The following is a 13,438-nucleotide window of genomic DNA, read 5'->3' on the forward strand; positions in this document are numbered from 1 at the left end:
TCGCCTTTTTCTTTTAAATTAAAGTGCAGCCGAATGGGCTTTACTGCACGTTCACACAAACACAAAGAGGAACAAGCCAGAACTCACACACATACATAAATGCGCACAAGGAGTCGAGTTAATTCAGTCATACTGCTTTGTTCTGATGCAAATCACTCACGTGTGACCGACTTTTAGAAACAGCAGTTAAGATAAGTGGACCGTAAGGCACGTGGCAGTCATAGGATATTGTAACCTGTGTTTAATCTCAGATTTCCAAAACAAAAGAAAGAAAGAAAGAAAGAAAGAAAGAAAGAAAGAAAGAAAGAAAGAAAGAAAGAAAGAAAGAAAGAAAGAAAGAAAGAAAGAAAGAAAGAAAGAAAGAAAGAAAGAAAGAAAGAAAGAAAACGATTTTTTACAATCCTTCTAACAGTGACTCTTGTACAATATAACATAAATACTGTGCTGGAAAAAACAATATTCCAAATTTTTTTTGACCAGTTTCAGTCTCTCTCTGTAAACATTGAAAAATGCAAATCAAGTCTCCTCAGTTCTCAACAAGACAACATCAAAATAACAACAAATGTTCGGTGTGTAAGGCTCAGCCACCTCACTAATCAAACAGTCTCTAAAGGAAACCTTTTCAGTTTGCTTCCTTTTGTTTTCTAATCCGTTAAATGTTCCAAGGAGTGAACCGTGCTTAATTGTAGATCCACAAGGAGCAGAGGTGAGCAGGGGGGAGCTAAGGGATGGGGCCAGGGAGGGCAGGGGAGAGGGGGCTGTGAAGAAGGGCTCCATCTATCAGAAGAGGCTGGTCAGCGTGGTCTGTGATGGGCTCCGGCACTCGTGGACATCCATGCTACCCGGCACGGAGGTGAGCACAGAGGTGACAGTGGGCATGGTGGGGTTGGTCAAGTCCGTAAGGGTGGTGGGTGTGCTGGAGGGACTCATGGAGGCGTTGGAGATCTCAGAGGCCGGGCCTGACGGTGTACCACCCTGCAGCGTGGAGCCGTCGGACGCCTTGTCTACCCCGGTGCTCTCCTGCCGCAGCAGGTTCCTCCTGAATTTGGCCCGAGCGTTTTGGAACCACACCTGCAGATGGATGATCTGTTAGTACACTTCTAAATACCAAAACAAACCCACGCGTGTTTGATATCATAAAGAAATAACATTCATGCAGAAAAACATTATTATTACATTATTACAGGACTTTCAGTTCAACCTATTTGGTCGTTCCTGAGTGTGCAGATGGTTTTGCTTTCTTGGGTCCAGGTTTTGAAATATAAACATTTTTTTATTTGGAGCCGTTTCCTTCAGTAAAATAATTCCACATATATTTGTTTTGGTGCTGAAATGTAATTTTCAGTGGTGTGAGCACTTCCAGTATATTGGGCTAAAAGTCTGCACACCACTAAAGATAGATTTCAATATGTTCCTCTGCCCTTTCTACACTGTTCGATTAACCGGGAACTCCTGTTTCCAACATGTTCAACACACTACTTTTATGCATTATGTTTGCTGTTGGTCATACAGTTTTCTGCAGACTGTAGTCTGAAGTGTTCTGCTACATAAATGCCAGCCCGCTCCTTTAACAGTCTGTATGTAAACTGGATTTCTAACAAAATGTGAACACACTGAACATGATTTCTTCTCTCAGTCTTGTCACTTCCTACAGCAGGTAATACAGTTCAGGCTCTTCAGCTGCCTCACCACACAGCACCGACACTAATAAAAAGAGGACGTGATACTCATGCTGATGGATTACCTACTGTATCCCAGGCAGGTCTCGAAGCTAATTTTGATGCTCTAGTAAAATAAAGGAGACCCATACCTGCCTGAAAGCTGGGAAAAGCCCTCTCAGGGGTATCAGCCTCTTGTGTTGGAAACTGGCTAGTTGGGAGGTATCAGCTGAGAGGTAACTAACACATGTTCATGTTTCCAGAACGCACAGTTGGAAACGGCAAAAGGGTCAATCACAAGACCGACACAGACAAATAATAATTCATTACATAATTGTTTGCTTACTTGACTTTAACAGCTAAAGCACCAAACGTGTTTCACGACAGTTGGTGATGAAAACCAGAGAAAGGAGTTTAAATATCTGAAACCTAAGTAAGTATGTAAGTATGAAAATTTTAACTCAGCTTTAACTGAACGCATTTCACAATTTTTCTTTGACTAAGACCAAAACTTCTCCGCACCTAAACCAGCCTGTGACAAATGTAGAAACTGTCACAGTCAAGCAACAGACGTGTATCTCTTGGGGAATAAGTATATTTCAAAAATGTAAATATATCAAAATATAACGCGGCTTGTGATGTCACTGAATCTCAAGAATACCCATATTATCTCCATTATCTAGCGAGCATGTCTTTGTGTCTCTTTAAAGTCTGTTTGCAGATGTTCTGACTGGAGACAAAGATAAAAGAACACTTGGAAACACTAAGCCTGAGCGCTCGTCCTCTGTGTGTAAAAGCTATAAAAGCCTTTACTTTTCATGGCTGTTCACACAAAAGAAATTAAGCCATTTCTTTTATTATGCTTGCACATGAAAATAGAGAGCAATGTCCTCCTGCTTTCATTGACCCTGGCAAAAAGCAACACGGGTCCTATTTACAGTGTTTGCAGAAAGAAATGCAGTTATGATTTTACACATTTGCAATAAGATTAACGATATCCTTATTTTTTTATCACAACCTTCTTTTTTTGCTCTGGGATTTTCATTTATTTGTCATGTTTTTGAATATAAGATTTCCTCTCTTTTTCCAGTAATAAAAGTGTGTTCTGTGATTTGCAGAGCGAACGAGGCAGCAGCCGAGCTGAGTGTTGGGAAGTGTTAGTGATGGAGTCATGATGGAGCCATGGGAATCGGGCGGCTAGAGAGTCGCTTCAGCTGAAGTAACAGACATGAAAACTCGAACGCATCAAAGCAAAACGACTGCTTTGTTTTCTGTGAGCGTTAATTAAAGCAGCGGGATGTTTTTTTTCTTCCTTCTCAGTAAAATTTTGATTTAGAAACCTTTTTGTCTTATTTTTCTTCTTTTCAGTACCCCAGATAATTTGCTGTCGTCTTTTGTGGAAATCAAATGCTCTGTTGTGTTGTCGCATTCTTTGCATGTATTACAGAGCTTTTTGCTTTTCATCCCTCACTCGTCACCACAACATCACATCATCCACTGAGTTATATTACGTTTCATTTTTTTTTAACATTTCTCTTTGATTTCCAGGTAATTTTGGTTTCCAGCATGAACAGAAATATTAAGTCTGTTTTTCCTGAAGGCAATTAGAAATTCTGCTTCTGCTGTTATGAAAACGAGAAAAGAAAACAGAAACAAAGTAAGGGAATCCAATTCTGATTTTGTTTTACTTGTTTCCTAAAAGTCTTCCAAGAACTTGAGATGAAAAACAGCAAAATCATAAAATAAAGCAGCTGATTTGGCTCCTAACTGTAAAACACCACTTCATTTATATTACCACTGGTTATCACTGGAAATGTCGCCCTGTTGGCTTGTGCGAGCTACTTTTAGTAACAGAAAAGTGAACTGTGGTCGAGAAGTGAGAGGCTGCTGGCGCTACCTGTAAGACCCGCTTGGTGAGGCCAGTTTTCTGGGCAAGCTGCTTGAGGTCCTTGGCGTCTGGGTTGTGGTTGATGGCAAAGTAGGACTTCATGGTCCTCAGCTGGTGATGCTTGAAGGACGTCCGCATGCGCTTGGTCTTCTGACTGGAGCTGTACTGGGAGTCCCTGTCCATGGATTCGCCGTCGTTCTCGTTACAGCTCAGCGCTTCATGTCAGCAGGGAAAGGAGGACAGTGGGTTAAGACAAGTTGGAACTCATTATTAACGTCATCATTTCATTCCTCTGCTGCTGTTTATGAAATTCTCATGTCCCCAGAGTATTATACTGTTACCAGCAAGGAGGTGAAAATATATTTCAAAGAATAGCCTGGGCATTTAAAACCTGCGCTTTCAGTTCAATTTAATATTATTTATATAGCACTTGGTGAAAAACAAAATCCTTTTCACAGAAACAGACCTCTGGCAGAACTGTTGTGGCAAATTTGGGGGGGGGGGGGGGGGGGGGGGTATTTTGTAATTCTTTTCACATATTATTTTATTTAAACGTCTACATTAAATTCAGCAAGAGATCTATAGAAACTTTGTGCACTGAGGGGCTTTAAAGCACGACAGTGTGACTGATCCAAATAACTAAACTGTAAAAAAAAGAAGAAAATTGTTTTCTAAGCTCTATTATTGTACACATCTCTTTGTAAATACAATAAAAACGCCTCATTCTGTTTAAATCTGCACAGAAATACAAAGTGACCAAACAGCTGTTTCTTCCAGCTGCAGATCACCTCCTCTCCTCGTGCACCACACCAGTCTATTTGTTTGTGTCTTTCTGTCCTAGGAGGAGGTGCGAGCCTGGATACAGCCATCTCTCTCTCTCTCTCTCACACACACACACGCACACACACACACACGCACACACACACACACACACACACACACACACACACACACGCACACACACACACAGTAACAACAACACACATGTATTTGTCCCCAGCCTGAAAAATTCTTGGCAATATTCAAAGTGTTGCTGCATGCATAACAGTTCGCGTTCAATATCAGAACGCTGCAAACGATGAATATGAAGTGAGTGAAAACCAACGGAATAACACTTCACTTAATTAGCCGATACACACCAGGCAGAACAAATGCTGCTTTCTGGCCAAAACATATGCTGTAGCATTTTTTTTTTTTTACAAAAAATAGGAGAAAAGCAGCTTGTAGACGGTTTCCTTTTCCCTGGTCTTCCTGCACAGTTATGGCCGTTTGTAGGAGCTGGCGCAAGGTTAGGGTTAGAGCTGTTCTCATGAGTCTATTCAGGTGAAGCTTTCGTGTTGTGTGTGGCTGCAAACAGAAGAGGGCGCATCGCTTCTTCACTCTCATCACTCAGCTTCACGAGCTTTTTCTTGTTTTTTCTTAAATGCCCACATTGAAAAAGATAAACTAATTCACAGCATTTTATTTATATAAATTACTTTTCCTTCCGTTATCGTCATCATGACGCCCTTTGTGTGTGTGTGTGTGTGTGTGTGTGTGTGTGTGTGTGTGTGTGTGTGTGTGTGTGTGTGTGTGTGTGTGTGTGCGTGCGTGCGTTTTCTTTTGACATTTTTTTTTACATTTAAACGTCAATCACTCTGTGAAATTATGTCAACTTACACATCTTTTTCTACGTCTACGTTTTAAGGAAAGAGAAATCCGAACAAAAAGCGTTCTTGTGTGATCACTCCGAGGCTTTAACACCATGTTAGCTGCAATCGCCTTGTTTTTACGTGAATATGGGAAAAGGATGAGAGTCCAACCACATATTGCTGCCGTTAGCAACTTATTGCGCTCCCTACTCCCTCTTCAAGTGAATAACTCATCAAATCACATTGATCTGGCTGAAATACACCCAGTTTGGCCTGGTCCCAATACAAAAAAACAAAAACGCTCACTCAATGTGTGTATGCCTGTGTGTGCGAGCGAGTGAGAGAGGGGTACAGGGAGGTGGTTTGGGGGGTAGGGTGAGGTGGTGTGTGCGTGGGTGAGGAGTTCTGGTGGTGGTGGGGAGGGGGGTGGGGTCTGTAGATGTCTATGGAGCCTGACAAGTGGAAAAGGGCGAAAGCAAAAGCCGGCACATCAAAAAACTTTTCTTTTCACTCCACAAAGTGGACATGGGAGGAAAAAAGGTTTAGCATCCGCACACTGTTGCCACTGAACATTTAGTTGTATTGAGTTGTATGAAAAGTCCAGTCCACATATTTCAGTCCGCATATTGAGGCTGTTTGCCATAAATAAGGTCTAACTTGTTTCTATGCTGCACTTTTCTGCTTTGTAACCTGTGGCTGTTTTTGTCCCGTGGCCCCACACGTGGCCCGCGAGCTTTTTCTTTGTTTATTAGTTCAGGCTTATTCGTGCAGGGTGTTTAGCGTCTACACCAACGCGCTGCTGATACTTCAAAACTGAGCCGAAAATGTGCAGACTCACAAAGTGTGTATGATCCAGAAGAGGTTACGGGAAAGTGCGCAAAAAATGTAAAAACGCACAACAAATGGAAAGGTTCACTATTACGCACAATTCGGTGTTAAAATATTACAGAGACACCAGGACGGGTTTAAATCTTCTGATATCTCAGTTTGAAGTTACAGTGAACTGTAAATGGAGATATTAAAGCAACAAAGATGTTGTTTTAAATATCGAATAAGTTGTATGGTAAAGCTCAAACAGCGTCACCACTGAGGACGCCACAGCACAGTAAAAACCTCTAACGGAATGTTACAAAAACATTTTTCATTAATGGAGTCTGTCAGCTTCAGTCAGCTCCCTCCACGCTTCGTGGCTCTTGATCTCCACTTTGGACAAAAGCTCAAAGAACTGTTTCTTAAATTTCTTTAAAGGTCTAAAACGATTCAGGCAAAACTTGGCATTAATTAAATAAAAAGGAACTAACGCAAATTATAACTATATCACGTTTTCAATATAATTTCGATCATTTTTTTCTTTCGCTTGTCGAGATTCATTTTACCTGCATTATAAGCAGCCAGCTCGGCCCCTGGCCCAGGACTTTTCCTCTTCCTCGGCCTTCCTTTCTGCACCGTCCCCACGCTGCTGAAGTAGGATAGTCCGAGCGTGTTGGCCGGGCCCAGGCCTTTGTGCGGCACCACGTCCGCGTGGTTAAAATGTGTCTCATATTCTCCCTGGATGAGAGTCTCAAAGTGCAGCCGACAGTACACCAGACTGTCTTTCATGCCAAAGTGGTCCCCGGTGGTGAGCATCTTGCTGCAGGTAGTGCAGGTGAAGCAGTTGAGGTGGTAGACCAGGTCCCGAGCTCGCATCACCATCTCCGAGGCCGAGATTCCCAGGTGGCACCGAGCGCATCTCTGCACCGAAAATCTTCTGCGGACAACACAGAAACCTCATCAGCGGCTGGATGCGAAAGCTGGTGGGCTGTGCTGGTAAACTATGCAGTGGCACGTGTTTTTATGCAAACAGACCAACTTTGACGCACTTAAAGAAGGTGCAAAAAGTTTCCCTGTGGACGAGTGTGCTAAAACCTCGACAGCAGATAAGGGAGTTTGCTAAATGTGTTTAAAAAATACCTTTTGTATTTAAAATAGAATCAAAATAGGATTCTATTTTTTTATTTAATTTTCTTGGGCCCAAAGTATTCCTGAGGCTCTCTTTTATTGCAAGGTGGGGGTAGCGGGGGTGGTGGGGGTCACTCTCCCCTAGAGAGATGCTAACCTTAAAACTAACGCTTTCTTTATCTGATTTTCAGGGGAGGGGTTTAGCACAACTGTCAGCATGAATCACAGCTTTTCTTTGGGTCTTAAATGCTCAAAGAGCTTTGACAGGAAAACTCCGAACATCACATTTTCTAAAGAGTTGCAAACAGCTTGTATTCACTGCAGAAAATCCGCTGCAACGCCAGCATCAGTTCTATTTATGTGAAACTAAAAAAAATAATTATTTCATTGACACATTTTAGAATTACTAATGTTTTTAAATCTACCCCCCTCCCCTGCTCAAACCCGGTGCTGCTTTAGATGAAGATAATACAAATATTCACCAATCACATGACCGGGATTAGAGCCCCTGCGCGCTCTCCTACCTGTAGTAGTCCTCTTTGCAGTAGATGCTGCCGTCTTTGCTGAAGCAGGTGAGCTCGGACTCCAGGTTGAGTTTGCACTCGCAGCACTTGAGGCAGCGCATGTGCCACTGCTTGTCCACGGCCAACAGGTAATATCGGTCCGCGATTTTCCTGCCGCAGCCCGCGCACAGAGCCACGCGCTCGTTGGTCATGCATGGCATGGACTGCAGGTCGAAGCCGTCAGGACAAAAACACACGAACAAAAAACAAAACAAAGAGAGAGACTCAAAATAAAATCCCGTAAAATCCTTGAAAGCTACAGGACCGCATCTCTACGATATTCTCCTCGAATATCAGCTCACTGCTGAGGGCCACCACTCCCGTGTGGCAAGAACAATAGTCTAAAGATTAAAATATCTATATCTATATATCTATATATACCTATAGATATAGATATATATATCTATATAGATATATATCTATATAGATATATATAGATATATATCTGTCAAATAGATATATAGATATAGATATTTTAATAAAATAATAAAGTATTTTAAAAGCTTCAATAATACAACATATTGAAATTAAAGTAAAATTAAAGTAGCTGCTCTTCTTTTCATCAAAAGACACAAGAAATTAGATATGTTAAAACGAGTATTTTTGTTTCAGTAAAGGAAATAATGAGCTACAATTAGTCTGAAGAGTCTTTACAAAGAGAGCATAAATTACACGGGTAACAGGGGAGGTCAGAGCGTCATTATTCTAATAATCCCGAATACTCAAAAAGCAATGTGCCAAATAAAACGAAGAGCTAAACATACAGTCGTATAATTGCACTTAAAAAGCTCATCGAAGTTCGTTGACATGCTGTGTGTGGGTTTGGAGGATACTGAAGAACATTTGTGGTCATGGGAAGCTGTGTCTGTGCTGTCAGTTTCTATCAGAAAATATAAACCCAGCCATGCTCGTAAAAGCTTTTAATATGAAACAAAGCCTTGTGAGACGAGCATTATTTTTCCAAAGGCCTGTGAATACGGACACATATGCACGCGCCTCTGATTTGCAAACTCTGAATAATAATAATAATAATAATAATAATAATAATAATAATAATAATAATAATAATAATAATAATAATAATAATAATGAGAAACACATTTTAAAAACTTGTTTGATTTTATTACAAATATAATTTATTATTACAAAGTAGTCTAACAATTTGGGATTTTTTTGTGAAAATATAGAAAATAAAAAGAAAGGTTGAAAATATGAATTTAAAAACTTACTAGCTTGTTTGCTGTAATGTAACGTGACAAAGTTGGGGCGTTTTTTGGACAGATTAATAGATATATGAATGTTTAATGTTTGCTTACAAAGCAATAACTATTTATATATTAAAAAAACAATTTATAAAAACAAATTGGTGAAGTTTGCAGACGAATGTCGTCTTTTTGAATTATTTCACTGTCTGCTCGTCTCAGGTTTTGTTCTGTCTGCAGCTTTGCTGAGATTAAGTTTTAGGTGAAAGTATGGCAGTAGGAATCAGAAGGTTTAGGCCTGTAACAGCAACTTTGAGAGCAACTTCAATGAAACAAATAAATGAAAGATAATTAGAGACGGGGGGAGAAACATTTTGTGGATACTTTCCCTCCGGTTTGAATTTAAAGTAAAATCAGATTGCTTGGAGCTGGAAGAGTGCAGCCGTTGACACATGTTTCCAGGCTGCCATGCTGCTTGCGCTAAATAGCCAAAGAGGGCCAAAACATGAGTCTCGCCTACCGTCTCTGACTCTCCCATATCGATGGCTGAGCTGATGGCCGCTGACTCGCTCTTTCCTCTCCGGTCCATTTCTTCCACCACACCGCGAACGTCGCCTCCGGGGAGGCCATGGAAAAGCATCGTAGCCGCCGATGGGAGGATGTTATAACTGTTCTCTTCAGATCTGCAAGCCAAGATGTCCATGAGAGGGGGAACCTTCTGCAATTATGCCACTCAAAATTTTCGATCTTTTAACGTTTCCTTTCTTGCCGTGACAAGCGAGAAATCCAGATCAGGGAGGAAAAAATATGAGGGAAAAACTGGACACGTGTTCTCCACACTACGTCTCATCTGCCAATGGAAACCGTCATCCGAATCTCTCCAGCTCTCGTTATTAATAAGCTATGATTAATTCATTAAAAAGCGCACAGATTTGCCTTCTCTTAGTGGCATCTATTTTATCTCAGGCATGATAATATGTTTCACTGCCAACTGCTCTTTCTAGATTTTCTTTTCCATTTACGGTGACTAAACATACCAACTATAGAAGCTCCCGTTGCATGGATCTCAGCTCTGCTCCTCGCCGGGAGTAATATTTCAGGTTTTCGACAGTCTGCAAAATATTTCCTCTTTTCTTCTGCAGAACAGTTCGTAACTCAGTACAAATGGCAGTGCCAAAATATGAGCAGCAGCTTTCTACTGCATCGCCCAGCCCGAAAAATAATATTTCAAACAGAAAAAAACTAGACCTGGGTATTTGAGAAAGGCTTTTCCTCCTCCTTAACAGTCCAAGTTGAGACTTACGGCAAACTACTTTTGCTTTGCAGAAAGAAAAAATCATAAAAACAAAAACAAGCTTAAAAAACGAAAATAAAATCCTGGGAGAAGAAGCAGTTTTCCTTTACAGTAGTTTGTTTAGATAATGTTTTGTCTTGTGCCAAGGAGGCTGCATAGATGTGCGTAACAGCAGAAGAGGAGGAGTTGGCTTTACGTTGACTGATGATAGGCGAGTGTTAGCTGGCCCCCAAAACCGCCGTTCCTCCTTCTCAGGTCCGGTTGGACTCTCCGCTCCTTATCAACGGGACCCTGTTGCGTCACGACACACCATTTATGTTCATTGGCTGTTCCGCCGTCACCGAACTGTTTGGCCACTTTTACCGACCGGTCTAAAAACGCAGCAGTTCTCCCTTCGTTACACACGGAACACCGGCCAACCTCACACACACGCAACACACACACACACCCTCCTCCTTCTGTCTGTCCGGAGCTGCTGCTTGAAAGGTCAGTTTTAAAGGAAAGAGAGCAGGAGAGAGTTTGAGCTGAGATGTTTGAGCTGTCTGTTTCTGGAGGTCTGCTAGGACCTTTGCTCGTCTGACGCACAGAGAGGGTTCCGCACAGCCTCACAGTGCTGCTGCTCCAGCTAACAGCCTCCTCATGACACCAAAGCGCTCTGCTTAATCTGCAGGGGTGGGTAGAGCGCGTGAAGTGCGTGAAACAACCCATAAAGAAGAGCATAGATATTATATTTGGATATTTTGGTCACAATTATTATAACGGAAAGTATATATATATTAAAAAAAAATATACCCCCCCCAAAAAAACCCAGGGTAAACACTCTTTCTAGTAACTGTTAATTTAGTTTTTCATATTTTCATAACCCCCCCCTCTCTCTCTCCATATATATATATATATATATATATATATATATATATATATATATATATATATATATATATATATATATATATTACCTTGGGAAAATGTCACTTTTCTCCAGAGAAACTAAAACCAATCAGTAACAAGGTGAAGCAACTAGTTTAACTTGTGGGGCAAAGAACTTTATGTGATGTGAGGAACTGTTTATTTTATTTTATTTATTTGTTATTTATTTATTTATTTTTTTACTGGGGCTTTATTTCTACATCTTAGTTTCAAAGTGCTGATGCGTAAAATCATTTAGGCAAATCTGGGGGTCATCTCCGTGTTTTGTCATAGGTAAAACGCGGGGATTAAATCCAGAACATATTTACAATAATACTAATAAGAAGAAAAATATGCGATGAACTAAGAGATTTATACCTAAACTTTTTGATGTATGCACTGCATTACTGTAGGCTCTCTGGCACACAGTACAAAGCGTCATGAGGCAACTGCTGTTGTGATTTGGCGCTATTAAAATTGAAAACGCTGCATTTCCTGAAATTCTGTTTGTGACGTGACTTGATATAATTGTAGGCCGGCGGCTTCACTCTTCAAGCATTTCCACCTCTTGGACATGGCGAACAGTGGTGGCTGCTATAGCTGCATGAGTGAGACGCAACTGATCCAGGATCCGCTCGGTCTCTAATTAGCGCTCTGCTCTTAATGAAGCGGGGAGGGAGGGAGGAAGAAGGTTTGAGGGGGTGGGGGTAGCGAGGAGTGGACTTCGTCATCACAGGATGTGTTTGAAACAATTTGAGAGTTACTGTAGTTTGCTTCATATTCCTAATTTCTTCTTTCAGACATACCTGTCCTCTCCCCTCCCGCGCGTAACAGCCGGCGTTTAGGCTATTGTGAAGTTTTATAGCACAAATATGATGTTAAGCTCCTAAATCCTTATGCAAATTACCCCCTCTGTAATACCCCTAATTGAATACATGCATATTTATCATCTGTGTTTTCTATCTGCTATAATGCTGGCTTTATACATTAAACATAGCGGCAGCGGGCATGTCTGCGGGCGTGTATGAAATATGATATTAGCTGGTGGTGTAAGATTAAGGGAAAAATATTAGTTTGTATTTGTATCTGAAGGGGCCGGGCTGGTTTGTTGCTTGGGTTTGATTGGAGCGAGGAAGAAACGCGGAATTTTAGAGATGATTTATGCAAATTTAGGCCGGGGTCCGGACTACAGCAGAATATTCCTAGAAATGTGCTCACAATATTCACACAGCGAAGAGGAAGAAAAATCACAATATGAAAATTAAAAACAGTTCAAATGTGTTAAGGCCGGGCGGTGCTGCTTAAAATAATCCAATATTTAATTCATCGACGGCACGTTTATTTAAAAAGGTAAAACTGAATTAATTACTATTGCCTCGCCCCCCCCCCCCTCTATCCCCCCCCCCCCCTCTCTCTCTCTCCCTCTCTCTCACACACACATATGCTTTGAACAAAGCGTTTAAGTGAGCCTCTCACACTCGCGTTTTATTAGTTCCACAGTGGTTATTAGGCTCAGTGCTCTCTGAACTTGTTGTATTGGCCCGTGCAGTTAAACAATGGCTTTACATATGACGAGTCTGAGATCAGGTCAGGTTTGAATTTTGGTTCAAAAGTACAGTTTTGCTTCGTGCAGAGCATCAAACGTCGCGTCAGGTTCGGTGTTTTTCACCCTGACAGGGAAAAGTTTTGGAGGAAACTCTGTGAGTCGTGTTGCAGAGAGTTGACAAACGTGTGTTCACAAACACTTTTATATGAAGATGGTTCCACGTTTATTTTATTATTATTAATTTTATTTTATTCTTTACCTAGCCTAAGGATGTTACACACACACACACACACACACACACACACACACACACACACACACACACACACACACACACACACACACACACACACACACACACACAACATTTAACTTATATATACAAGTTCAATGTTATTGAACCCTTTAGGGATGTCAGAGGATCCTGGCACTTCACGGTTACGGCCCTAATCACCAAATTAACTCAAATAAAGAAACCTGATCTCGTTCTCCAAAATAAATGAAAAACCTGGTGCCGATATATCTAAAAATAAATCTGCAGCAGTCATCACAAAATAAAATGTCATATTTATACTCAGGATGCATATCCTCCTAATTATATCACGTGTTGTTTATTTATTTATTCAAATAGAAATCAGTTTGGGACAAATTAAGGACATTTTCAGTTACTCACCTTCCTTTCATAATGTATAGCAATTGTGAGCTGTTACAGACGGAAGGCAGTTTCATGTATACAGCATAAATAACGCCTCCCTGACGATAGACCGGTGGGGACTGGTGCTGATGGCTTGCCGTTTGATTCTCTTTCCAGC

The 13,438-nt window shown here is 41.1% G+C and overlaps 1 protein-coding gene across 3 annotated transcripts; it reads right to left on the reverse strand.

The window, feature by feature from the left end:
* Positions 1 to 226: 226 nt before the first annotated feature.
* lhx2b (LIM homeobox 2b) lies at positions 227 to 10,427 on the reverse strand. 3 transcript variants are annotated; one of them, XM_026188330.2, is made up of 6 exons: positions 9,918 to 10,427; positions 9,401 to 9,563; positions 7,640 to 7,842; positions 6,554 to 6,924; positions 3,556 to 3,761; positions 227 to 1,071 (listed from the first exon to the last, which is right to left on the reverse strand). In XM_026188330.2, the coding sequence occupies exons 2-6, from the start codon at positions 9,518 to 9,520 to the stop codon at positions 781 to 783; spliced, it is 1,191 nt and encodes a 396-aa protein (XP_026044115.1). In that variant the 5' UTR covers positions 9,521 to 9,563; positions 9,918 to 10,427; the 3' UTR covers positions 227 to 780. The 3 variants fall into 3 exon arrangements, with proteins under 3 accessions (XP_026044115.1, XP_026044113.1, XP_026044114.1); XM_026188328.2 differs by having other exon boundaries at positions 9,401 to 10,427; XM_026188329.2 differs by having other exon boundaries at positions 6,554 to 6,921; positions 9,401 to 10,421.
* Positions 10,428 to 13,438: the final 3,011 nt, after the last annotated feature.

This window comes from Astatotilapia calliptera, chromosome 12, assembly GCF_964374335.1.
Source record: "Astatotilapia calliptera chromosome 12, fAstCal68.1, whole genome shotgun sequence".
Lineage (NCBI taxonomy): Eukaryota > Metazoa > Chordata > Actinopteri > Cichliformes > Cichlidae > Astatotilapia > Astatotilapia calliptera.

Excerpts from the sequence above, each read along its gene's own strand:
- lhx2b (XM_026188328.2), bottom strand. The coding sequence starts at position 9,583 with ATGGACATCTTGGCTTGCAGATCTGAAGAGAACAGTTATAACATCCTC. Across the intron at positions 6,925-7,639 it reads TGCAAAGAGGACTACTACAG|AAGATTTTCGGTGCAGAGAT; the intron begins GTAGGAGAGCGC and ends TGTTGTCCGCAG. Across the intron at positions 3,762-6,553 it reads GCTGGCTGCTTATAATGCAG|CGCTGAGCTGTAACGAGAAC; the intron begins GTAAAATGAATC and ends GCTGACATGAAG.